Source organism: Erithacus rubecula, assembly GCF_903797595.1.
Source record: "Erithacus rubecula genome assembly, chromosome: 3".
Classification (NCBI taxonomy): Eukaryota; Metazoa; Chordata; class Aves; order Passeriformes; family Muscicapidae; genus Erithacus; species Erithacus rubecula.
In genome coordinates, this window is record NC_136689.1 from 84,355,645 (window position 1) to 84,382,829 (window position 27,185).

General features: G+C 39.8%; 1 protein-coding gene across 1 annotated transcript in view; it reads right to left on the reverse strand.

Annotated features, from left to right (window-relative positions):
• Positions 1 to 27,185, reverse strand: part of LOC306799379 (band 4.1-like protein 4B) — an 80,775-nt gene that overhangs the window by 28,102 nt on the left and 25,488 nt on the right. Inside the window, exon 2 of the mRNA XM_079300320.1 lies at positions 2,301 to 2,405. Within this exon, the coding sequence (XP_079156446.1) occupies positions 2,301 to 2,405 (105 nt within the window). The remainder of the gene's footprint in view (positions 1 to 2,300; positions 2,406 to 27,185) is intronic.

Below are 27,185 nucleotides of genomic sequence, written 5' to 3' on the forward strand. Positions count from 1 at the left end.
ATACAAACTAATGTAGAGCACACTGAATAGACATTACAGTATTTTCTGCATTACTGTTGACATCTTGCTTTTTACAGCTTTATAGGGGGTTGGATTAAAAATAAGCTGTTCAAATAATTAAAGTTTTTTCTCTTTCAAAGCAGATAAACTCTAATCATGATTTTGTTTTCTAAATCACAGCTATCAACACTGCTTGTCCCAACTCTTTGGCAAAGTTACAGGACTGCAGTGCACTCAAAAGCTGCTGGCCTTGGAGCATACACAAGCAATCTCCACTATTCAAAGACTATTTTGTGCTCTCTTACTTGTAATGGTGGCTTAAAGATGCTTAGTCCTTAACAATACATACTAAAGACAAAGGCTTAGAGCCTCAAAGGGGTTTACACAACTTGAATCTCCCAGTCCCCCACTTGCCTTTGTGTGTCTGGGCTGGCACTGAGCAGAAGCCCACGGAGGCTATGCATTAATTGCTGTGCAAACGAAAAGAGGAGGTCACAAGTTCAAAACAGCCCAAGGAAGGCTGTTAAAGCACAGAACCTTTTGGCACAGGGTGCTGGGCAAGATAAAAGCTTGTGCCTGGAAGTTCTCTAAGCTCCAGCTCTGCCCAGCTTGAGCCAGATAAAAAAAACAATAGCCAAGTAAAAGCTTTTGGCCTTGCACTTCAGTGAAGGTAAAGAACTTTGCCCTCAACACTCCTCTTAATTCAGGAAACTACAACCCTACCACCAAGGCCTTGCAACCAGGGCTGGCTTTTTTCAGACCCCCCTTATCAGCTGTTCACAGCCCTCATCCCTTTTGTAATTGTAGATGCATCATATAGATGGATCTTTAAAAGAACAAAGAAATAGCACACAAAGCAAGTTAAAACACTTGCATGTACAGGCACACTCTGCCCTCAACACCAGTCAGAGAGCTACTTACAGAAGACATAGCTACTCACATCTGCATTTTTCTTACCAGCCAAGAGCCTTGCAAACACAGAAGAACAAGACTTCCCAGCTTTCAGCTGATCTGCCCTCATTCTTGCTGAAAAAGGATATTTCACTCTCTGTTTCTGCTTCCTTTCTTTCAAAACATTATGGAACTCCTTGCTAGGTAACTACTGCCAGCTATCAAATTCCCAGTTGGATAATTTGACAATCAGTGACAATATAATGTGTTTCTCCCATAACAAGCAGGCTCTGTGCCATTAGTTGTGTCCCTATAATCAGATCCATCATAAATTTATGCATTAAAAATTTTATCAGGAGCACACACACACTAAACTACCTAAAAATCCCAAACCCATTATGGACATACTTCATTCAAAACATCAGTTTTTCAGTGATATTAACTTAAATTAATTTAGACATCAGGATAATGTTTAAATATATAAAAATACTGCTTCTCCCCAAACCTGCAGATTTCCTTCTTCCAGTATCAAGTCATTACAGTACCTGGATAGGTTTCCTGTTTGTTGTTTAAAGTGACTGGTAAAACACAGATAATAATGCAACTGCTTAAATACTGATCCATCCTTCTACCCAAGCTTGTCAGAGAGTAAAGCTGAAAATTCTGGGATGATAAACTTACAACCTACACTTCCCAGGATGTCAATACTGCAGCTACATTTTTCCCATTATTTTATTATATTATCCCAGAGAAGACATCATCTGTTGCTTCATGGAAAAAACATTTACAAATTGACCAGAGAGCACTAAAAGAAACACTTATTTTCCAAACACACATATTTTCTATCCACAGTGCAGGTTTCTTTCAAGCTTCACTTCATACAGAGTGAACAGAAAAAGGAAAAGATTAAATGTATCTCAATACAGTGTAACCACTATGCTGTAGCCTTATCCTATTAATATATCTATTTAGATCTGCAAAAATATTTTTTTATTTATTTTAGCTGTAGGTGCTGGAAGTCCTTATAATAAGGAAGAGAAGGAGAACTTTTTAGCTAATGAAAATGAACCTAAACCTACAAAGCAACACAATGTATGGACGGAACAGCAAAGAGAAAAAATTTACAAGAAATCTTTGCTTGCCATACATTTTGAATACTGTGTGTCTGCTAACTATCAAGCCATTTTTTTTAACTTGTCTGCAATTGACTCACATGCACCTCACATAAAATGACACAGGACTCATCCAGAGGATGTAGCTTTAGGTGCAAGAACCAAACATGGCATCACTTATTTCAGCAGTACATCCCCCAGTGCTGACATCCCTCCATGGAACTGTACCAGCAACACAATTGTAATAGGCAACACAAACTACCACAAAACAAAAAAATCAGCTTAAGTTATACTCACTGTAATCTGGGAAGCATCCATGAATTGCAGGCCAAAGTAATCCGTTTCTACAAGGTCCAAATGATACACAATCTGGTCAAACAACTCCTGTCCCTTTGCATTTTTCTGTAACAGAAAAGAAAATACTTTTTTTAAAACTGGTCAGTGTAGGTTTGTTTAGGTGTGTTTATTTTCAAGTTCAGATGTGTGAGAAGACATCAACAAAGGAAAATAATATCAAAATATCTATTCATTCTGAAGAATTGCATTGACATTTCTTTTTATTTTCCTCAGGAAATAGACAGTGGCATGCTATTCTTGTCTGCATTTATTCCAGCAGCATCAGATTGCACTCTCAAAACTTTCAAAGTTCAAGAGAAAGGGAAGGCTTATGCCCTACAAGTGTCCTAAGTCACGGGCCATCATTTCGTACCCCAGGAAATCAGATTCTCCAGGAAAAGCTCACTTAACACACTGCCTGAAATCTGCTGGCTATCAACAACTGCAATCATGCAGTGCCACACCACCACTGAAGCTGCAAAATAAATTCTGAACAGCCTGAATACCTGAAAAGCACTGTGAAGAAAATTAATGGGTATTGATAAGAATCTTTCATTTATGTTGCCAATTGCCATCATATTTACAGCCTTGAAGTGGAGAAACAAACAAGGGCCAAAAAAGCTGTAAATCTTACTTGAAACATGCATGCATGGAAATAAAATTAACAACTAAAACCCCAACTGTGGACTACAGGAAAGGGTAGAAAACTTAGCAGATCTTAAAGGTAGGCTGCACTGGCCTGGGTACTTGCTTTGAGGTCAAGGCAAGAATTTAGATACTCAGTCTTCAACACTAGAAAATCAAATTTTGAAGATTATAGATGGGTAGAAGGAAAAGGCAATAATAAACCAATTTTTCATGCAAATCCTGTTGAGTTACTCGGGGAAGAAAGTTTTCAAGTGCTTGAGTAAAAACACCCCAGCCAAAAAATACATGAGATGAACATAAAACTGAGTAAGAGACTGAAGCTACAGCTGTACCTTACACAGGGAAGTACTGAGAAGGATCCACTTCTGTGACTGCTGCCCCTCTTATAAATTTAAGGATTTTTTTTTATTTTTATTTTTTAAAACTAACATATTGGGCATTTCCACTTTACCCCAAAATGTAGCAAAATTCACAGTTATGCATTCAGTTCCTTTAGTTTGGTTTTCTGCACAAAGGCAGCATCAATCATAACATAGAGAACTCCTGCTCAGGGTTATAAGTTGTCTAAAATCAGTTTTGTTCAGCAATGGACAATATATAATGAGTTATACCTCTGTTTTTCCAAGGTCAAGCAAGGTATAGCTAGAAGCTCAGGTATAGGTAGCAAATTTTATTTAAGTTGATGTTTTTTTCATGTTTTTTTTTTTAACTAACAAAACAGAAGCACAGAAATTGAATCATATCAAATATCAAGAGTGGAATTAGGAACTCCATTAAAACAAGATGCATAAAAGCTTAATACCAACATTAAATTGTCACTGTTAAGATATTGTTTCATTATTTTGAGGGGGGCAAGATGTGGATAATAGACATTCTTAACCAAAGTTCAACATTCTATTAAAGGCAGATGAGAATACAATGGCTTCTCAGAACAGCACACTGCTAAGAAGTCATCTTTACTTGTACAATAATCATTATAAACTGAACAAAAAGTACCCAGAACATATTTTCTCATATGGAGCAAAATCAGCACTTGCTAAAAGAAGTCAAACCAAAGCACAACAAAATTTAAACAGATTTTGCTTAAGTGAGGGAGGAGAAAACCCTCAAAAGCAACAAAAAGAGAAACAGCAGAACATAAAAAATTCAAAAAGGAAAAATGCACTTGATGCCCACTCTGCTCACGCTTGCCTGCTTTATGGCATTATCTACCAGTGTATGTTTATCTTCCACTGCCACACACCCAATAGAAACCAAAGAGAGAACACTCCATCTTCTGTACCCAAACAGTAGTTAATGTTTAACATGTGTTACATGCAGAATAGCTCTGCACTTCACAGCCAGACCATAAAATGCTGTATTACATACATAGGTTACAGGAGATTGTAACATTTAACTTGTCACTAAACGAGCTTTCCCAGCAAGTTGTACTTCTTAAATGATAAAGCTGCTGCAGCCAACAAATTGCAGACAACAAACTTTTTTTGAGATGTTGCACTACAGGGGGAGATAAAAGCAACTAATTCCTTGCCTCTACTAACAGTAAAGGATGACCTGTTCTTCTTTATTCTTCCTCATCACTGACTGACAATCCAGCAGGTCAGATTGTGGACTGATTAATGTGCACTGAATGAAATGGGTGGAATAGGGAAAATAGGCTTTTTCCTTAAGCATTATATATATGGCAGTGGTCTCTAAAGCAAAAAATTGTCTTTATTACAATAAACTTGTGATTTTCACCATCTTTTTTTTCTTCTTAATGAAACAGTAACTAAAAAACGTATTTCCTCTTTCAAAATCTGGTACCATATAAAGACAGGAAAACGATTTTGTACAGTAAAACTTTCATAGTAGATCTAATAATCTGAAATTCAATAAATCACACTCTCTCTACAGACCTTCAACTTGTATCTGAAGATACAGTTAAAAGCCCCAACCATAAACTAAAAATATTTTATAGTCATACCTTGCTAGACAGATGGTTCAGAAGTATCAGATGCAAATGGCCTGCATAACTTACATCTCATAAAATGAAGTACATGGCAACAAAGAGTATGCATATACTATTATATAGAGTTTCTATTTTGTTGGTATGGAAGTTACTATAATTGGGAACAGCGATGTAAAATGTTGCAAAACTTTGAGTTGGCTTGGGCTTTTGTTTGTTTTTGTTTTGATTTTTTTTGTCTTTGCTTTCTGTTTTGGTAGGGTTTTCTGTTTGGTTTGTGAGGTTGGTTTTTGTTTGTTTGGATTTTTTTTGTTTTGTTTTGTTTTGAAACATCAATTAAAGCACTGCCAGTTTCTGGTGGAGTGTTCCTTGGATCTCAGAAGAACTTGTGTGAGCACCATGAAACCTCACAGGCAAGGACTGGGAGGTGGGCATGACATGTTCAGCTTACAAACAAAACTAAAGCTGCAACCTAAGGCAAGATTGAATTAGCATGAGGCAGGCACTTGATGAAACACGAAGACTGAATTGCACTCACAGACTAGGATAATGAGCAATCACTGAGAGAAAGGAATACATTTACTCATCTCACCTGTTCCACCTAACAGTTATGTGAGTTTTGTCCACTCTGTTTCATTAAAGCCATTCTCAATTAACCCCCATATAATCCTTGGAATCATGAATCACATTCAGAGAGAATTCTTATGGAAAAGACTCACTACAAATCCTGCAAGGACTCCAGTTGGGATGGGTACAAAGCACCTTGCACAATAACAGTGACAGCTGTATGGCCCACATTTCAAGTACACTACATTTTTGGCTGCCAGAGAGTTCCCAGTTTCAGGGAATCTATGGAAACTCTTATCAGCTAAAACATGACAAAACAAAGATTAACTTCTCTAATTAGAAACTCTTCCAGACTTGACATGAAAATAGGCAAGAGGCTTTAATGTGCTTCTGATAGACATGAAGGAAAGAGAAAATTGATCAGCCAGCGACATTTTATATCAACTGGCCCTGTCTAAACAAGCTGGTTAGTGTTGATTTTAACTGTTCCAGAGCTCTTTAAAAGGTTTTTGCCAAAGGGCATGAAAAGTGGACATACAAGCCAGAAAAGTCCCATTTTAGTGCAGATACAGTGCAAGGATGCCACTGATCACTCACAGAGCACATACAAGCAAAGCTGGAGAGCTTCCCACACCTTCCCCAAACTTGAGTACAGTTACTAGAATCCAAGTGGAGAGGCTGAAATTATTGAGTCATGTTAGAGAGCTCAGACTACAGGGCTACAACCAAACTATTAACAGATTTCAGAAATAGTTGAAGCACTGCTTGGGAAAACAGCTTGTCAAATAGGCCAAGAGATACATGAAATATTCTGCCAGCTGACAAAATGACAACCAAAATTAAGGAAAATAAGCTGTTACCAAGAGAAAATCAAAGCCAATTAACTTTGCAATCAAAGCCAATGTGTCCCAAACTGAATAGTGAGTAACAACAGCAATGGGTAGGTAGGGCAGACTTTGCTTCTGTTCTGAAAGAAAACACAAGATTACGTAGTCTGCAATATATTAAATATTTTTGCAGAGTGGGTGACTATGGCCTCATGGCAGTCTGAGCTTCTAGTAAATTCTTAAAGGCACCTTTGCAGCTAGCAAGTCTCACCTCCACAGGCCTGATACTGCCCTGCTCTGATGGCACCAGCATCTCCTCTCCTTTGGCATTTCCTGAAAAGAGCAGCTCAGTATGTTCTGCTCAGTCTTCTTACACCTGAACTGTTACCAACACCATTTTCAAACCTAAGGCTCATTTTCAAACCTAAGGCTTTATCTGTTGGCCAAACTGCTTAGCAGTGAGACTTCACTTTGCCATTTAGCAGTCACTGGCAGTGCTGTCTCCAAGAGTTTCAGACAGGCTAAACATGCATAAAAGCCATCTGTGCTTCTAATTAGCCTTGACTCCTGGTGCTCAGTTATCATCTGTCCTTTAACTTGCTCTCTTCTGGAGAGAAGAAAGTTGCTCAAACACACTCAGCTGTACTGAAAGCAAGCAGTAGCTCCATAATTTCAAGCATAAAAATGCAATACATTCTTATCAAGGTGAACAGTTTCAGCCAAATACATGTTGGAGGCCATGGCAAAAGCTGCACTGAAAACCATGCTACCCATCCCAGCACTGCTGCTATAGGCAGTAATGCCAAAGTCTCTTGTTCTCAAATTTGCATGCTGCCATGCAGAGAGGACATGCTGCAAACCAGCCTTGACCTTGGTGCCTGCCCCACCCTCCTCCAGGCACCTGATGAGAGGATTTGAAGGAGTAGGGATGCCTAAGACTGCATCTTTTCTGCTCAAAATCATGCAAATACTGCTTTATTTTCATAAAAGCAGTGCTATTTGAAGAAAAGCAAGTTATTTACTAACACATCATACTTCCATGAGGCTGGCTAACTTGCTCAAGCTGAGTCGTCATTGCAATGCCAGGTTATTTTCTTACCAGCCAACCATTGACTTAAGTTTTTAGTTCTGGCTACAAGCTCACTTGAAAATGTGACACTGTTCAAATAACCATTAAGCCTCTCACCCTGTCATGGCAGTAACAGCAGTACTGCTTCAGAGCCTGCTACTGCATGCAAATGATGTTTAAATGTGCAGACCATAGAAGCAAAGAGCTTTGCTGAATGTGCCCAGAAGAAAATGCAAGTGATGACGCATGTGAACTTTTATCTGAAGGAGAACAAAATTCATTTTAGTTCCTTTGAGAAATTAGCTGAAAATAAGAGTCCAAAATCCCCTTAACTTTCCCCTGCATAAAAAACTCAAACCAACAGAAAATGCCAAATGCATACACACACACACCACCAAGCCCTCAGCCCTTCATCAGCAGACAAAAACATCCCATGAATGGTATTTACTTATTATAACCTTGAAAGAACATTTTGCTCCCAGTCATTTCTGTCAAGGCCCCCAAACAAAAATTGCTATTTCCTGAGCGTAAGTGGCTTAGAGGCAAAGTTAAAGAACCCCTTGAAAAATGACAGAATACCAAAGCAAAAAGAACCCAAAACTCCCACAAATATTATAAACCAAACCAACAAACCAGGCTGCTTCCTTCAAATTACTCTCTAAGCCTATGATAAAAGTCTCAAAAACTAGGACTTTCACAAGTCACATCCCATCAAAGGGATAGAGGGAACCTCAGATAAGCACACAACCACTTGATAGTCCCTCTGGGGGCAGACCGGCCAACACAGCAAGCAAGCTGGGTTCCTGCAACCAGGATGCCAATGAGAATTTGTAGAGTCATTAAGGAAAAAAATCCCCTAACAGTGGCTATAGTAAATCTCACTATTGCTGCACAGCAGCATTTCTTAACAGCCCCAAACTTTCATCTCTCCACCAGCTACTAGCAAGAAGAATCCGTGTTCACTGAGGAGAAGCCTGAACAAGGACAAATAAATAGATCACCATATTTTATATGTACCAAGTCTCTATATAAACCCATATTGCACTGGGTTCTATTCAGATCACAGTACATTTACCCTGCTAGTGTGCCACTGGAAAAGTCTCTTGCACTGGCTTATGCTTTCTACCTGATATATAAGGGCAGTCACTTCTCAAAAAAAAAGAAAACAAATTAAAAGAACGACCCAACAACAAAAAAGTAACAATAAAAACAACTAAACAAAGCAAACAAAACCAAAGAACTTAAACTACAAGCAACTGAGGTTGGGGAAGGATAATATGCTATTTTCAAGCTGTGCAATAGGAGAAAAGAAAAGATTTTTCATTATTCATAACACAAAAACTCATTAAGATGAATCAAAGATTGAACTGGCAGCACAGCATTATAGAGAATATAAAGAAAATACAGCAGAGAGGGAACTACCTGAGATGCAAACAATCTCTAGAGTCCAAAACCATGCCAAGTAAGCCACTGGAGCGATTCCTATGTACAGTAACACAAACATAAAGCAGATCCAGGAAACAGGCACTTTCACTAGCTGAGTTTTACAGTACAGACCTTCAAAAACTGATTACAGCAGCATATCCAGAGGAACAGAAGCCTGTTTTGTTGCTGAAAAAGGAGCAAGAAACTGCCATGTCTCAAGACCTACATTATCTGGAAGGGATAATTTCATCCCTTGCTTAGTTTGTTCAGAGAAAATGGGACTGTACCAGGTTGTACACATCTGGTTTCAGTCATCTCCACAGCAGACCCACTGACCACTGGTGGTGGGGGGCAGGAATTGGGTACAGGAGTCAAGGAGTGGATTTGAGTCAGAGAAAGAGTCAGATTTATCTTGCCCAGGAGCCTTTTAATTCCCTTTTTTTCCTCCATATTTTCTGCCCCCATCCTGCTGAATGAGGGGGCTGGGTAGGAGCCTGGCTGATGGCTAAGACTAACTCACTGCACTGGGGAAATCCTTGTGCAGGGCAATTTCACATTTCTATCAGTCATCTAAAGGGCATGCTGCCTTTCAAAAGCCTTTAATCTCTCCAAAAGTCACATGAAGGGCAGGCAGGTACTACCATGGTGGGTGCCCTATATGTGCAATTACTATTGTCAACATTATTACCAGCAGGGACATTTTTGTTTTATTGGACTCAGATGAGGGTGATGTTCTGCTCATTGTCCCTATCACTTACATGTACTACTGGCAACACAGACCTCTTTCCAAGAGAAAAGCACTGTCAGCACTTCTAAATGAGATCCTCAGGCAACAGATAAAAGCAACCATGAGCCACAGAACAAAGCAGTAAAAAAAAAAAAAAAAAAAAAAAAATCCTTACTTGCAACTTTATGTTCTGGAAGTTGGTCTGGACTCCTGTTGTTTCAGAAACAGACAGGTTACCCCATCACAATAATACACTCAGAGGCACAATTAAAAAAAAAGGATTACATTTAAGTAGATTCTTTTTCACCCCTAGAATGGCAGCTCCCTCTCCTGACCCACTTGAAATATTACATGCCCCTCAAACACAAAGCAGAGGAAATACGAAGTAGCTAGGATGAGAACAAATAACTATGCTGAGACTCCTTAACCTACATTATTTCACTCAAAATATAATTCACAGTTCTGCATTCCCAGAGGAAGAGGCATTATTTGATAAAGCTAAGCTACAGGCATTGAAGTGGAAGCCACCTCTTTGAGATGGTACCATCAAACACAATACAATGTTATGCTTTAGGCTTTCCTTGCCCGTTGCCTTCCTGCACAAATCATGATGGGATAGAGGTGCCATTTTGCTGGAGAGCTAGAGAAAATTCTAGGTCATGAATTTAAACTGTATTTGAGAAATAACACAGAACACTAGCATAAGATGGCATTAAAAAGAACAAGGAGAAATAGGCAAGTGCTATCACAAGAGAATCCCAGGAGAGTTTAGCAAAGACTCTGCACTTTCTTATGCTAATGCACTACCAAAGTTTCAAATGGCATCTTTGCTTTCTTATACACTTGCATTCGAATGCTCCAGGAGTAGAAATAGTTTTAAACAGATGTAATTGCACAAACAGAATTTTCCATATAGACACATCCTTCATATACAATTCACATGTATGGGTACTTGACTCAACTATTTCCAATTTTTTAAACTTGTTTTTTTAAATAGGGCACATTTATGACTGTCTACAATAAAGCAGTTTACCAATAAGGCTCTACTGGCAACCTTGCTTCAGCATAAATGTAGCTCTGACCTGCAGTAATGGCCAGTCAGGCACACAAGCAACACAAGTAGTTGCACTTGACATAAATTAAGGCTGCAGGGTCCTTTCTCTCCCAGCCAGACAAGTCCCAGGTTCCCTTCCTGACTCCTACCCAAGAGGGCAGCTCAACGCCTTGCAAAGAACTGGCTACAGGAGGAAATTACACCAGTAAACAACACACCTAATTCAAGCTAACAGTGCTTTCAAACCCCTTCCCCACATACACTGACCACACAGCACAGCCTAGCAAGGGCCTGCTATGCCAAAAGCTGCTTCCAAACGCTGGTATCCAGGCAAGGAGGAGGCCACAAAGCTGTGCTGTGGCTGGAAAGCAAAACCTAGGGCAGCGGCTCGGACTGGATCTTACACAGTGCCCTATAGAGCACGGCCTTTGGGTGGATAGAACAGAATCACCACCACTGCCTGCTGACTTGTAAAAGCAAAAAGGTGCAGATTCCTTTAGCAGCATCACATCCTGCATGCTGCCTGAATTCACTTTTATTTATGTCTGGATAAAACAAGAAGTTCCTTAGAGCACTCCTCTCCTCCAGCATAAAATTGCACCCTGTTAATGCCCGCATAATTCATAGTCAATTATTTCTATGTCCTTTTAATAACTTAAATAACATATATTATTTGTGGCACTTTTCACAGCACAAAATTAATTCCACATGCATGCTAGCATTAGCATTAATTACCTATATTAATTACTTTATAATGTGCTAAACCTTCCATATAAATCATATTTATTATTAATCACCCTGACAGTTACAGCCAGTAAAAGAAGTTCAAAGATGTGAAACAGAAGCAGTGGCCAAAAAGGAAGTTTGGAACTTGAGGACAAAGCTCTAATGTGGTCTTCTTCTCAGAAGCTCTACGGATTTAAAAATGCAAAGAAATTTTCTGAAGCTATTTATTCAGACAGCCAACTGACTTCAGAACTATTCACTCTTTGTTCTTTCATACAGTAAGTCATAGGATAGGACCTCTACAAAGAATCAACCTCAATTATATGGTCTATCTGAAGGGAGCCAGAAATCCAGAAAAATCAATAAACCCTCTTAAACTGCAGGTTTATAATCAGCAGATTTAAAAACAGAGGAAGACCAGGGAAGCTTGCCAGTAAAACTATTTAGTGGACAGCCAAAAAGACGTAATTATTTTTAAACACAACCCTAATTAGACAAGTATATGCAATTAAAGACGATGACTACAAATTACATTTCTTTCAAGACAGAATATGCAAGAGTAAAAGCCAAGTGGCTTTTATTTAAAAACTTCATTAGAAGAATTCTAAAAAATAATAACAGTTTAAGCTGATAGAAAATACCTCTCTCACATGATGCTACTGCTCAGTTAAAACCAACGGCAGACCTAGGTTTATTATAATGAAGTTTAGCACTCTAATCTTCTAGCTGCTGCAAAACAATTATATGAGAAAAATTCTGATCATGCTATAGTATTTAACTTCTTGCTCTTTTAGAAACATTCAGATTGGATGGACAGGTGAACACCTTATTGTACTGAAATAGGTATGGCAGCACAATGTTCTGTTTATCCTCATTCTAAAAGATGAACAAGGACTCGTCTGAGGTTTTTTACTAAATAAACTTAGAAGTTCTGAGGGCTAGTATGAAGAGCAGAAACGCTGGGTTTTAGCTACAAATGATTTGTTAATATTTCATGTCAACCAACAGGTCACCCAATCCTTTTAGGTAAGAGGCTGAGAAGATAAAAGGGTCTCAATATTAATAAAATCTCTGACCCCAGAGTCATTATTCATCAGAATCTGGAAAAGTAATGTTTTTGAAGAAGAGAGAAAAGAAGAACCACTAATCTGCACAAGTATCAGGCTTCTTCCCTGTCAGGTTCCCTGCATGCTGCAGTTTTTGCTGCCCATTTGGACAGAGTGTTGTGTGCCAGCACTTCCCCTGGATGTACTTTAAAAGATACCCTTCATTAATTTTAAGGCAAAAATATAGATGAAAACACGTGATCAAAGGTACATGTACATACATTCCAGTGAGTATAGACAGATTTTCAATAGCTAGAAAGCTGCCCCACAAATGGTTTGATTTGAAAATCCATTTGCAGCAAGCTGCAGCTTTTAGTAGTTTTGCAGGAAGGTTTGAGTTTGTCCTTCACTTTGAAGGTTAGCTAACCCTGCCTGCTCCATGCCATGAAATGGATTCTGGACATTTGCAGGTCAAGAGGAAATGACACAGAATCAAAAAAACTCAAGTGGAAATTAAGCTCAAGCACCATAAAGGACTAAAAAATATAGTATCAGCTTTTCAGTTGACTAATTATACATGTGTTTTAACAACACCTCAATAGGAACTTGCAAGTTTAATTCAGACCACCACACAAACATAGGGAAACTGCTATTGCTGTAGTGACTGCCAGAGACTCAGCAGAACTCATTAAACTGGTGACACTCCCAGTTTACTGTGACAGGCTAATGGGCCATTCCTTGTGGCTGGTTCTTCTCACCAGGGCATTCTACCTCAACATAAGTTCTTCTATGCTTGACAACTTTTGCAAAATTTTTTTGCGTAAGAGTCTGAACCTAAAGACCGATCAGACCTAACACTCCAAACTGGCCAGTCACACATGGCTGAGCTGCTACCACCCCAGTTGTTTAAAATAACAACTTGATTTTTAAGTGAAACTTTAACTTTTTTTATGTTTCAGGGGGAAAAAAATGTCACTAAGGCCTTACTCATAGTATGAATACATTGAAGTCCATATCCAAACGTCATTTTAACACAAAGCCACTTCACAGAATAGATTTTAGATGGATAATGAACTACTTAAAAGTTAAACCACTCTTTGATAGCTCCAGCAAAGACTGTACCACCAATTCTTTGCGGACATTAACAAAAATCTTCATTTATAAAGGAAACAAAATTGGTAACAGTCCCTTTGTCTCGTAAGAATTTTATTTCACAATGAAGGAGAACGCAAGAGTGAAGAACTCCCACAGATTCACAATACTTCAAGAGAAGTATGGAAGAGAATCCAACAGAACAACTACCAGCATTAATACCAAGCACTCTGGCAGTCCGAAAAGTCACTAAGTCATTGGAGGACCATATTTTGTTTCCCTAATTCTATTTTCTACCACGACTCCTAGAATCATAGCATACAAGGCTGGAAGGGACCTCAAGGGTCATCTGGTCCAACCTTCCTTGGCAAAATCACAGTCTAAACAAGCACTTTGTCCAGGTCAATCTTAAAGTGTCCAATGTTGGGGAATTCATCACTATCCTGGAGACATTATTAATATGAATAATGTTTCTCATTACCAGACATACAGACTTGGACAGAGTCAAGAGCAAACTCAGGTTCTTCTGTTGGAACAGAGTTCTGCATGCCCAACTCTGGCTGCAGGGACAGCTTTGCTGCCTGACAGCTTTTAGATGCCACCAGCAACTCAGATGACTTCAAAGTCATACATATGTAGCCAGGAGAGCCTTTAAGTGCAACCAAATACAACACCACTGCAATGATGCAGGAAGAACAAGTGTCAAACTTGTTCAGCTATGCCTATTCTGAAAGAGACAGCACGGCGTGAAGTTTATTCAGGCTGAGCAACAAAGCACATATGACTGTTGATACAGCCAGAGAGTCTGTAGACTAAGAGAGACTTGTCTTTCATCTCCCTGTATAGAAAATACCATATGTTGGAGGAAAACAAGCAATTTAGATGAGGAGAGTGATAAGCTGAATGCTCACTCACCAATCACACACACAGTAGATCTTTAACTATGCCTTTTTATCATCTTAGATGAGAGACCAATAAAAGTTGTTTTCTCGATTGTTGGGTTTTCAGCATGGTCTCCCACAACATCCCCACATCTACACTGAGGCATTGCAGTCTAGATAGGTTGATTACTGATGTCTAGATCACTGGTCTCAAAGGGAAGTGGGTAGTGGTTTGAACACTACTTGGAGACATGCTGTAATGGGAATTCCCTCAGTCATCTATCCTGCAACCCACCTTGTTAAACATCTGCATATGGAAGAAGAGATGGGACACATCACTTTTCAGAAGACATCAAGCTGGGGCGTTCAGGTGACCTGTGTGAAAATAGTACCCAAGGACACGGAAAAGCCAGACATTAGGGGAAGAGCTACATCAGTGTTACAATACTGGATCATATACCCTATCAGGTTGACAGAAGTACAGAAAGATCACTACTGTGATGGGCAAAACAAATTCATCTTGGAGGAGATTTATTTATCTCACTGTCAATTAATAACAGCAGGATAGTGAGAAACAAAATCAGAACTAAACACACTTTCCCCCCCACTTTCTTCCCAGGTTTAACTTCACCCCAGACTCCTCTACCTCCTCCCTCACTGAGTGGCACTGGGGAAAATGGGTAGTGTCTCTTCTCTGCTCCTTCCCTCCCCTGTTCCAGGATAGGGTCCAAGCCCATGGGATACAGTCCTTCACTGACTTCTCCAGAGTACAATTTTCTCATGGTCTACAGTTCTTCAGGACTGGCTCCAGCATGGGATCAGTCCATAGAGCAGAGACTTTCAGAACAGCCTTCACCAGCAGGGACTCCTCTCTCCACAGCGGCACAATCTGCTTTGGACATCCATCTGCTTCTGTTTTGGGTCCTCCAGGGACTGAAGGTGGATTTCTGCTCCCCTGTGGGTATCCATGGGCTGTAAGACAGCCATGGACCGGCTTCAACCTGCTCTTCACCACAGGCTGCAGGGGAATTTGTGCCCCAGCACCTGAAACACCTCCTGCCCCTCCTTCTCCAGTGACCTTGGTGTCTGCAGGACTCTTTCACAGTTTTTTTGCTCCCCTCACAGCTGCTGTGTAGAGCTTTTCTCACCTTCTTAAACGTAACAGAAGTGCTCCAACATTGCTGATGGACTCAGATTTAGCCAGTGACAATTCCATCTTGAAACTTGCTGGAACTGGCTCCATCTGACATGAGGCCAGCTTCAGCATCTTCTCACACAAGTCATCCCTGAAGCCTCCCTGCTACCAAACTCTGCCATACAAATCCAATACATATGTTTACAGCCTTTTGCAGGCTCCACTGTCTTGACCTTGGTATGTAGGCTTCTCATACATCACAGATTACTGGGCCATCAGCATGAAATTCAAAATAGCCAGGGTTCAGGGGAGGGTAGAGAGTCTTGCTGTACTAACTCAAGACAAGGTTATCTTACATCTGCCATACTCATGGTTACTGAAAGGCAATACTCTCTCTATAGACAATGTCACTGAACTCACATCCTCGACAAGGGATAAAAACTCTTTCAGGCACTGAGAACTAGGCTGTCTCTTTTCTCCCTCTCATCTTCCCTCCCAACTTTCAGAGGAGGAAGTGATTCCATACTTGTTATTCAATAATTCTGGCCACCAAATTAAAAGCCAACTAAAATATATTTACTGCTACAAACACGATCAACCAACAAAACACAGCTTATTTTGATGTGAGAGCACTCTCCTTTCTGCTCAGACATTCCATGCAAAGGGAAGTGCCAAGACTCCATGGGCCACAGGGAGTCAGTGGGGAGCGCACACCTGCCTGCAAGCAAAGCCAAATGCTTTCCAGCTTCATTTTCACAACATCCAGGGGCTGTGAAATCTCATGTGCTGGAAACCATCCTTCTTCAGCCTGTGCTATTCTCTCACACCCAGTGAATTAATTTTGCCCAGTGAATCACGAAGACAGAAAACTTACAAACTAAAATACGACAAATATTTAACAGTTTGAAACATTTTTAAAGTTTTATGTTATTTTAAATGTAAACATAGGTTTAGATTTATTATCTCCCAATCCATGTGAGTCATAAATGTTCCCACTTTCCCCCACCCTCTATTTTAGGTTTCCTGCAAATGAACAGACGTAAGATTGACAGTTTGTTGGTAACAAGCCTTTCCTGATGTTGTGTGTAACTCATACTGAATTAATGCCATTTTGTTTACATGTAGCATTTAGAAGCAAAGCATTTTCTCATGTTATGTTCCAGTTGCCTCCTAGTTTTCATCACTGTTAAAGCTGTTTTGAATTTTCAGGATAAACCATGATCTAGGGTGAATATTAAATCGCAAGATTTGATGATGCACAAGATAAGGCTAGATATCTAAACTCAATTATCTTTGTTACTCTCCGCTGAAGCACCCACTTAGTCAAGTATAACTGCATGAAAAATGGAAGCCAAACTACCCAAAATAGGCATATTAAAAACAATAACAACAACATTGGCGCAATGCATCTGTTTCCCAGGACACAAGATCAAACAACAATTTTCAGAAGTATACATGTCCAATCAATTTGCTGTAAATCAACACAGTCAATGCTTAAAACATCATCTTCCAGAAAGTCACCAGTAGTCTTCAAGACTCTAGAAGGGATACAGCTTGTTTATCATCTGGATACAGGTGGATGCTTTTGTGGTCAGTAAGTTAACTTGAGACTCCACTCTCCTCATGGAGAGATTGTGCCACAAGCAATTTGCTCTGGAGTAACTTCTGCACTTCAGTAAGCTCAGCACCCATTTCGGAATAGGAAGTCTGCAAGGTAACTACAGCAGAACACCTCTGCTAGAACTACTATGGCTAAGTTGCTTAAATCTTAATACTAAAAACTTATAATTTTCCAGTGCATAGTGAGACTGACTCACCAAAAACTAAAAAAGGCTTACAAGGCAAACCAAAGACATTGCTTGAAATAATAATTAAAAAAAAAAAATCCCTAAAAAAACTCCTAAACAACTACAAGTAGTTCTGAACATAACCCATCAAGATGTGAAAGAACTCAGTGTAATATGTACTTAGTGGTGTTTTTCACTCATAATATTTGCATTGTACTTAGACATGAGGATTTGCAGAAATTGCAAATGTCTTCCTCCCTTTGGAAGATATCAGCAGGTATACTGCACTATTTACAAAGCTTCACAAGGAAACCAGAACTGCCTTATTTACATGTCAGAACAAGTGGTGTACATGGAACACTACGTAATGGAACAGACATCACATACCATACTTGTATCATGCACTAAAATCTTAATTTTTCTCAACAGCTTAAGATGGTATCTATATTTTTGTACTTCACAGCAGCCCAGCTATAGATCCTGAATTCTTTTTGCAGCATCTCTATAAACAGATGAAATCTTACTTTGATGTTTTCAGACATGGTAGGGGTTAGTGGAGTCAAGAAATATTTTATTCATATAATATCACAATATTAATAAAAAGGAGTGGGGTGTTCTGTAATAAACATGGTAGGCTAGCTGACAAAGAAAGCATGCAATACAAGGAGTGCACATCTAACAACTCGTACACTACTGATCCAGAAACCAAAGGATCAAAGTCGTTTCAGTGAAGCAGAGGAGAAAAACTTGGATTGAAAAAAGTGAAGGATGCAACTATGTACACCATTGAAGAGTCAAGAAAAGACAGAAATAAAATGAAAAAGAATGGAACAAGAACCACAGATGCAGAAGTATTTTGAAATAGATGAGGCAGAATTGAAAAATTTAACCTCAAGAAGAGAAAATGTAGAAGAAGACAGGAGACCAGCTGGTGGTCATCTACTAACCTGGAACCCATAGAGATTACCAGCACTAATACAACAAAAAACACTATTCTCTTTTAGATGGTATACATACTGAGCCTTACAAGACCAATTTGAGGTCATAAAATTATCTTGCTGCATGATCCTGCAATGCCCAGCACAACCCTGCCTTAATTAGGCCTGGTTGGGCACCATTAACAAGATCTAGATGCTCATCTTTATGACTTGCACAGCTACAAGACTTGCAAGGAGACTTTCTGTTTACTTTTTGCTCAACACAGTTATTTTAAGTTCAAGCTACTTAAGAATTTCTTCAATTACAAAAACAAATGTAAAAACTGAAACTGAAGGGCCCAGAGGGGGAAGTGGATAGCATTAGAAAAGTTAAGCAGAAAAGATAAACTAACAATTTTTCCAAAACCAACAAAATTATTGCATGTGCAAATAATTACTACAATGCAAGAATCAAGGTACAGGAGGGAAAAAAATTGGGTAATAAGCTGGCAGAAAGCCCTGAATCAACAGCCTAGGATTGCCCAAGCAACATATTGCCCAAACAGCTCCAGAAAATTGTGCAACAAACTCTGAAGTGCAGTGCCTCAAATTAGGAGAAAGGAAGCACAGCTCTCACACAACCCACTTCCATGCTACAGCTTTGAAACACAAACTCATGACCAACTCACTCAGATATTATGCCTTCAGTTCACCACATCTGCCCACTACAGAAGAGCTAGACTTAAAGATTATTATAAAATTACTGTCAGTTCCAGACACCAGTATCAAGTGCAGAGGTATGGCACCCTACTTCTGAAAGCCAACCAGCAGCGACTATGATGAAGGTAGGGGGATAATCAGTGTTGTCCTAGTGAGAATAGAGGATTATTTCCCATTAAACATATTAAGCATAGGTTTAGACTATGTTGCTGTGGCAAGTCAATGTTTATTCTCACAGAGTAAACTCAGTCTTCTGGTGTGAATACACCTAGTCTTTACTAACTCTTGAAGCCACAGACAGGGATTACTAAACATCTAAGAATTCTCCAGCTCTCTACTGCTTACCAGTTTCTTGCTTCCTGCTATGCTGAACTTGAATTGCCATCCATCAGTGACAGAGAAAGCCCTTGTGGAAGATATGTTGATTTAGTGAAGTACAAGGAGCTCAAGAACAAACTGCTTCTGGGAAACTCCCAGCTCCCCAAAGTAGACAAATGTGAGCAGGGGTGTACGTATGAAGATACCCAAGCACACTTAAGATCCCACTTTCTCAGCCCCATTTCAGTCAAGAGGCTGATCAGAACCAACAAAGCCTACAAGGACACTAAGGGTTCCCCAAAAGCTTTATTAGAATTCCACTAGTCGGAGGGAATGTCTCATGATAATAACAAAGATAAAAATAAAAACCAACAAAACTTGTCTAGTAGAACTCTGCCTAGACTTCCCACACTCTAGGAAGAAAAGCCAGACTACAATCCTGAAGTCTGAAATATTACCACATTTCCCTAGGACAAAGCCCAAGAGACTACTAGTGCCAATGCTGAACAAAGTATTCTTGTTTGAAGGGACACAACTGTGGCTCTTTCTTTTCCCATCTCTTTCCCTACACACTAGAGGTACATTCAATAACTGCAAAACTTGCTGCTAGGGCATGTTATAGCATCTCCACTGAATTCAGAGAGATTTCACATCTATAACTGCACTCCCCAGAAAAATAAAAAACAAAATGAGAACTTAAAACTATCAAAGGGCAGGAGGCTTCAATATATCCCTTGCCTTGCATATTTAAACACAATAAGGACAGACGGATGGATATCTATCCACCAGCTCCTTAAAACTTCTATGGAGAGAGATCTCATGGTTTCTCTGGATAACCTTCACTAGTGCTACACTACCTTCCCAGTGGAGTAATTTTTCATAATGTTCACTGTAAACTTCTCAAGATGAAAACAGGTCATTGGTGTTGTTATATCATCTGTCACTACCAAGACAAGCTTGGCTCCATCATCTTTGTAACTACCCTTCAAACAGCTGCAGACTGTTATTAGCTCACTCTACACCAGACAAGGCTCACTCCCCTCAGCCTCCCCTTGCAGACCACGCTGACAACCATCCACTGAAACAGCTGCAGTGTCATGACATTTACTTTTCTAGTGGGCCCAAAAGGAATGTTCTTAGTAGAGGATCCTCAGTGCCAAGCAACAATGATTTCCCATAATCTGCTGGCTGTACTCATAATGTATTGAAAATCATGGAACACGACTGGTTCATATTTAACTTGCTTTCAAAACCATAATCCCCAGTTCTTTTGAGCAGAGGTGCCACTAGGCCCATCACTTCCCAGCTGTACTGATTCATGGTATTGTTATGCATCAGGTGCACAACTTTGCACTTTGTGTTGTACTTCATGAAGCTTTTGATGGCCCAAGCATTAAGTCTTTCAGGATCCCTTGGGATCTATGTTTGGCCATATGTCATGTCAGCCACTCCCACTAATTTAGTGTAATTTGCAAATATATGTCATCATCCAAATCACTGCACATTGAAAAATATGGACCCCAGAACCAAACCTTGGCATACTGCACTCAGTCAGCTGCCAGCTGGATGCTGAGCTACTGATAATAGTGCAGCTGATTTTCAAACCATTAAGCAGCTTATTCAACCAGCCCGTACTTCCTTAGACTTCTAAATACAAATGCAGTTGGTGGCATCTTTCAAAACCTTAGTAAACCCAGAAAGTGACACTTTTTTAGTTCCAACAGCCATTTTGCCACAGAGGGCAATGAGATTGAGTGAGCACACTCTTGTTAAATGCACACTAATAAGTAGTAAATTCTTGATCATATATTTTGAAACTTAACTGATGTGGAAACAAGCCTTCCAGGGATGAAAATAAAGCTGACTAGCCTAGTACTTTCAGAGGTTGGCCATAGCTTTTTTGCAGATGAGCATACGATTTAGCCTTTTCCCATACATTTTCCCTTGTCTACTACTATGCATGTAGAAACCCTTCTTGTTAATCTTCATTAGTCCAAACTCTGCTGGGCTTTGACCTTTAATTTTTCATCCTTAAATACCTAAGTAATGCTTTCATGCTCTTGTTGTTGGTCCATATTTCCACTTCCCATACATCCTTTTCCTGTGGTTTTGTTCATAAAGAAGTCTCTTGTTCAATCAAGTGGACCTTTCTGTTCAAAGTCCTGATATTTCTGGAAAATTAGATGGTGTTTTCTTTAGCTGTTCAACAGCTCAGATTTTTAATTTTCCTTCGCTAAGTCCTGTATTAAGCACCTACCCTGGGGAATCCTAATTTAACAACTTCTCAGATAAGCAACAGTCCAGTTCACAGGCCTAATTTTACTGTCCAGCTTTCCAGCTTACTCCAAATCCTGAACTCAGTCATCTCATGATCACTCAAGATCTACCAGACTCTTTTGTCTTTGTTGTATAATAGGGCAAACAGAGCATTAGCCCCATCTGCTAGGAATTTATCAGCTACAACTTCTAGGAACTTCCAACATCATCTGCCCAAAATTTTGAGACCTTAGCAGATATCTGGATGGCTGAAAGCCTCTGTGATGACAATGGGCAAAAGACCTCTAGTCATTTTCACAAAGCATTAACCACAATATTATAAGGCATGCAAAGCAGATGATGGAGAAAAATACTAGCATATATTTACCAAGGATAAATCTGCTTGATCAACACAACTGACCACTATGATGAAGGGACTAAATCTGAAGAAGGGAGCGATCAAAGTTGCTCTTTTACTTAAGAATTTTCAACATCCTATCTGACAGCACCCTTGAATCCAGGTCAATGTATTGCCAGGTAACACATCTAGACTCCAGGGGGATGAAACACTGGCTGGATCATTTGGCTCAAAAAGGAGCAGTCCATACTATACCTAGATGGCAGTCACAAGTAGAGTTCCTCAACCAGAATGCATCCTCACAGAGATTTTGGAGCACAGTGAGCTGAGGATCTAGTCACACTCAAGCGCAGGGCAGCCACTCAACGTAACCTAGACAGGCTGGCAGAATGGGCCAAGAGGAACATTTCTCATTAAAATTCAACACGGGCAAATAGAAATCTCAGAAATTCTGTGCTTGGGACAGACTAACCCCCTGCAGTGGTACAGGCTGGGATCTGATTAGTTGGGAGCAGCTCAGCTGGAAAGGACTTTACACTCAGAGGCAAACCAGGAACATGCCCTGGTATCAAGAAAGGCAACAAACACACTGGATTGTAGCAACAGGAGCATTACAAGTAAACTGAGTGAACTCACTATTCCTCTTTGCTCGAAGTTTCTTAGATCACACCTGGGAGAAGGCAGCCAGATTTAGGACAAGGACAAGAACGACATGGATGACTGGAGTGCGTTCTGCAAAGTGCAGCACCTTCCCCTGAAGAACAGCTGAAGGAGCTGGGATTGTTTAGCCCAGAAAAAAGAAGGTTTGGAAAACAGAAGAGCAAAGAGAGAGCCAGGATCTCTGCTGAGGTGCATGGTAAGATAACAAGACAAAAATCAAAACAGAAAAGGTTCCAATTAGATGTCCTAAAAGCCTTTTCTCTTAGGGCTGTCCAGAGAAATTGCAGCATGTTCAACACTGCTTTCATGACAAGACGTTACTCTCAACCTGAATTCAAATAAAATGTATAAATTCAGTTTTGACTCTGCTTTGAGTAAGAAATTGGAACAACCCACATGACTTTGAACTAAAGGCATCTAGAAAGATCTTTAACAACAAGAATACTCTCTAGTTCTAAGCATTTTTCTGTTCAAGTTCCCATGAAGACAATCTTTGGACAGCAACTTTCCCTCTTTACATATCACACAGTTTTGTTTTCCACTAGAGAATTCCAACTGGTTTTACAGTTCAGGCTTTTACAGTTCAGTAGCCTACAAAGTATCACCTTATGATGATTCATTGTGGTCTCTAAATCTAACATTACACCAAAGAAAAACTGAATTCAAAGAGGGAAGAAAAACACCTCAATATTAAGATACTTCAAGGTTTATCTGTGAAAAAAATCAGAATAGATATGTTTATACACTGGTAGAAGAAGGCATCTGAAGGTATTTCCAACATTTTAAAAGTATTTCTATATTGAAAAGTACAGAAATAACAGTCAGTATGTTGCAATACAATAACACGAGAACACAGACCACAGTATCTCTCCTCCCTTAAGAGAGGGGGGAGCACTCTTTCAATTCCTGATCCCTTCTGACAAGAGTTGAAAGGCTAATAAAAATGCTGCACTGACCAGCAGTAAACAGAACAATGCTCAGAGATCTCTGAGGTAGATGGCATTTTCTGGTGAAAGAAGGAACAGCCTTTTCTGCAGAAGGCTGGAATAACTGATTTCAAAACAACAATGAACAATTCACGAGGTATCTCAATTTGCAGACAGGCCATGAAGCATCTGTTTTACTGTGTCTATACTTCTGTCCTGAAGGGGCAAGGTAGGAATCTTTCTGCTGTATTACAAATGGAGGGATCTACATGCTGAGGTATAACTACACCACAAGCCCAAAAATGCCAGCTGGCTTTTTCCTTGCAGAGGTGCAGATTGCTCTGGGACCCTGAACCTGCACAGCCCCACTGTCAAGCAGACTGCAGTCAGAAAGAAGCTTTGCACTGCTGATGCCAACCAATTTTCCATGTGCATTTTCCCCTGCCAAAACTTCTACTTTTAAAATGGAAAAGTTATTTATTTATTTTCTCTTGTCAAGATATACCAGAAAAGCAAAGCTGCTTTCATAACCAATCATTATATGAGATAAGTTACCACTGAAGTGGAAAATAAATCCTCATAACACAGTGGCACTTCAGTGAGATAAATACAAAGGGAAAAACTCCCAAAATATAAAAGTCCACCCCAAGAAAGCAGTTTAAGTAAGCTCTTCCACACTACTGGATCCTCGCTCTACTAATTACAAGCAAGACAATTCACATTAAAAATAAAAATCCTTCTGATACACAATTCAGATACCACATTCACATAGAAAAAAAGTCCTGGAGAAACATTTTTAAAATTTATGTATTTTTCCTCAGTATACCTTAGAGGGTGGTTATTTCTCTAGAAAATGGCACAGCAAATATTATGAAGTAAAATGCATTTACAAGCAAGGTTCCAATTGATATACTATTTCTTCAATCCTACTACTTAAATAAAAAGTCAATTACTCTTGGGCTACGCTTTCTCCAGCTTGTGGCCTTTATCAGAATAGGAGAGGACTGCCCTTTCTTTACAGTTAGAACATGCTGTTTTAGCAAATTCTCAGTATTTCAGGATTCAGTGTGAAATATTTGGCTTCTCTTCACAGGAGGAGATGCTGCACTACTTTCTTGTTTTTTTCCTTTCCCTCAGACAAGGGCATTTTAAGTGTTTTCATAGGACATATTACTTTCAAATTTTCCACAGGGATCCAGGTCTCCTACTTAAGAGTCAGAGTACAGAAGATGTATCTGAGAGGAGGACTAAGACAGATATTATGTAATGGCAAACCTTCCCCACTCTATTCCAGCAGAGCAATTAACCCAAAGATTGAAAGGAAAACTACAGGTGAAGTATCAGTCTATTTTAATGTGTTCTCAAGACATAAATTTTCCTAAATATAGTCCTCAACAAGTTAGAGAAATGCAAGCTAAAGTACAATGATGTGGGGGACTCACATCCTTGATACTGTACTCACAAGACAGCAGCTAAATAACCAGGAAATTGACATTTTGAATTATTTCCTGGATGTGATTCTTTCCAACAGCTTTAATTGTTCACTTGGATGACAGAACAGGTATGCTTTTAAAATGTATAGATGTTATCAAGGCATAGGTCAAATTAGGTGAAAGTGTCCAAAATAAACAATTCTGTACCAAGACTTTTTTTTAAAGATTAAACCAGGAAAATCAAAGCAGCACTAGTAAAGAAGGCATCAACCAAGAGAAGTTTCAACATTTAAAAAAAATAAAATAAAATCCCTTAGACATGAGATACCATACAAAGAAGTTAAAATCAAGAAAGCAGTGGAGAAGAGAGAATGGGGTGCTCACAGTGGATTAAAAACTGCATGCAGTCAATATCAGACTGCTGGCCAAAGATGTAGGTCTGATTTCCAGCAGGAGTGTTATCCTCCTAGGAGTGTTGTCAGTGAGGTCTCTGGAAAACAATTGCAGTTCCTCTGTGCTAATGACAAATCACAACTGGAATCCCATACTCAGTTTGGAGCACCATGTTTAAAACTGCTGACAGAAGAGAAAGCACCCAAGAGAGAACTGCAAAGGCAATAGTTTTAACAAATGTGGATCATATAGAACAAAATAAAACAAGGCTGCTTGGATGTTTCTCTCAAAAATGCTACCTTCTCAGAATACAGCCCAACCACATATTCACTTCTTCGATACACACAATTGTTTTATGAAGAGGACAGCAATCGGTGATGTTCTTTATGGAAGAGAAAGTTTTATATTGCAGCTGAGCTTATTTGGACTAGAAATAAGTTTTAATAGTTAGAACATTAAAACAAAGGAGCAGGATACTCAGGGGTGTTGGGAGACCTCTTGCCTCTGATGATTTGCAAGAACTAAACTGACAAATACTCCAAAGAGACTTAAGTCTGCCCCAGTATCCTGGGGAAATGAACAATAGCACTTGCATTTCTGTGGTGCAAGTGACTTTGCAGTACTAGATCCATGATATCTTCAGAACAGATCTGTTCTTTAATTTAACAACTGCCCATGCTAGAAATGGAAATCAGAACGGTTGAGGTAGGAAGCGACCTCTGAAGGGCTCATCCAACTACCCTGCTCCAACAGGGTCAGCTAGAGAACTCTGTCCTGGACTGTGTCCAAACTGCTTCACCATCCATGGATGGAGACTCCATGACCTCTCTGAACAACCTATTCCAATGCCTGGTCATTCTCACAGTAAAACTTTTCCTGATATTCAGATGGAGCCTCCTGTGTTTCAGTCTGTGCCCATTAATCCTGTCCTGTCACTCGGTGCCACTGAACAGAGCCTGTCTCTGTCTCTGCACCCACACTTCAGGTATTTAAACACACTGATAAGCTGTGTGTGTCATCCGTGTGTCTCTCCACACCGTACAGGCTAAACAGCCCCAGCTCCCTCAGCCTTTGCTCCTATGAAATGCTCCAGCCCCTCAATGACTTTAGCAGCCCTTCATTCAGCTCTCTCCGTGTCTCTCCAAAACCAGGAGCTCAGAACTGGGCCCAGCACTCCAGCTGTGGCATCAGCAATGCAGAGCAGAAGGCAGGGACCACCACCCTCAGCCTGCTGGTGACACTCCATCCAGCATGGTCCAGGGTGGCAGTCTCCTCCTCTGTGACAAGGGCACACTGCTGGCTCAGGTGCCACTTGCTGCCCACCAGGACCCCCAGGGCCTTTTTGTGCAAAGCAGCTTTCCTCCAACCCAGCATCTGCTGGTGCCTGGGTTTGCTCCTCCCTTGGTGCAGCACTTGGTACTTACCTTCACTAAGGGACAGGAATGTAAAAGTAAGATTTCAATCCTTCCTTTCAAGACCGGTTCAAGCAACCTGTTTCCCAACCAACTTATTTCATACTCTCTCTATTCCCTGTATTCTTTCATATTTTTCCATCTTCTACCAAATCTTTCTTCTGTTCCCTGCAACATTTTGACAACTATTCAGAGCTATAAGCTCCTTACAGATCCCATTTGCCTTGCTACTACTTACACTTCAAGATCTTGTCAAGCCTGTTCTTCAGGGCGCACACACCTTCAAGCTAAACGAAATATATTTAAATGAACTCTGAAATTATTGCTTGATAAACAGCACTGCACATGTACCATGTCTCAGATGTGACTCATCTCCACCAGGGGCTAATATATATGCATGCCAAGATCAAACAGAACAAAACAAATGCCATCAAGATTAAGAAGAAACACACATACACAGAGGTTTGTATTTACAAAGCAGCCCAAAGGAGTGTGCACCCAACTAAAATGAAATGAAATTC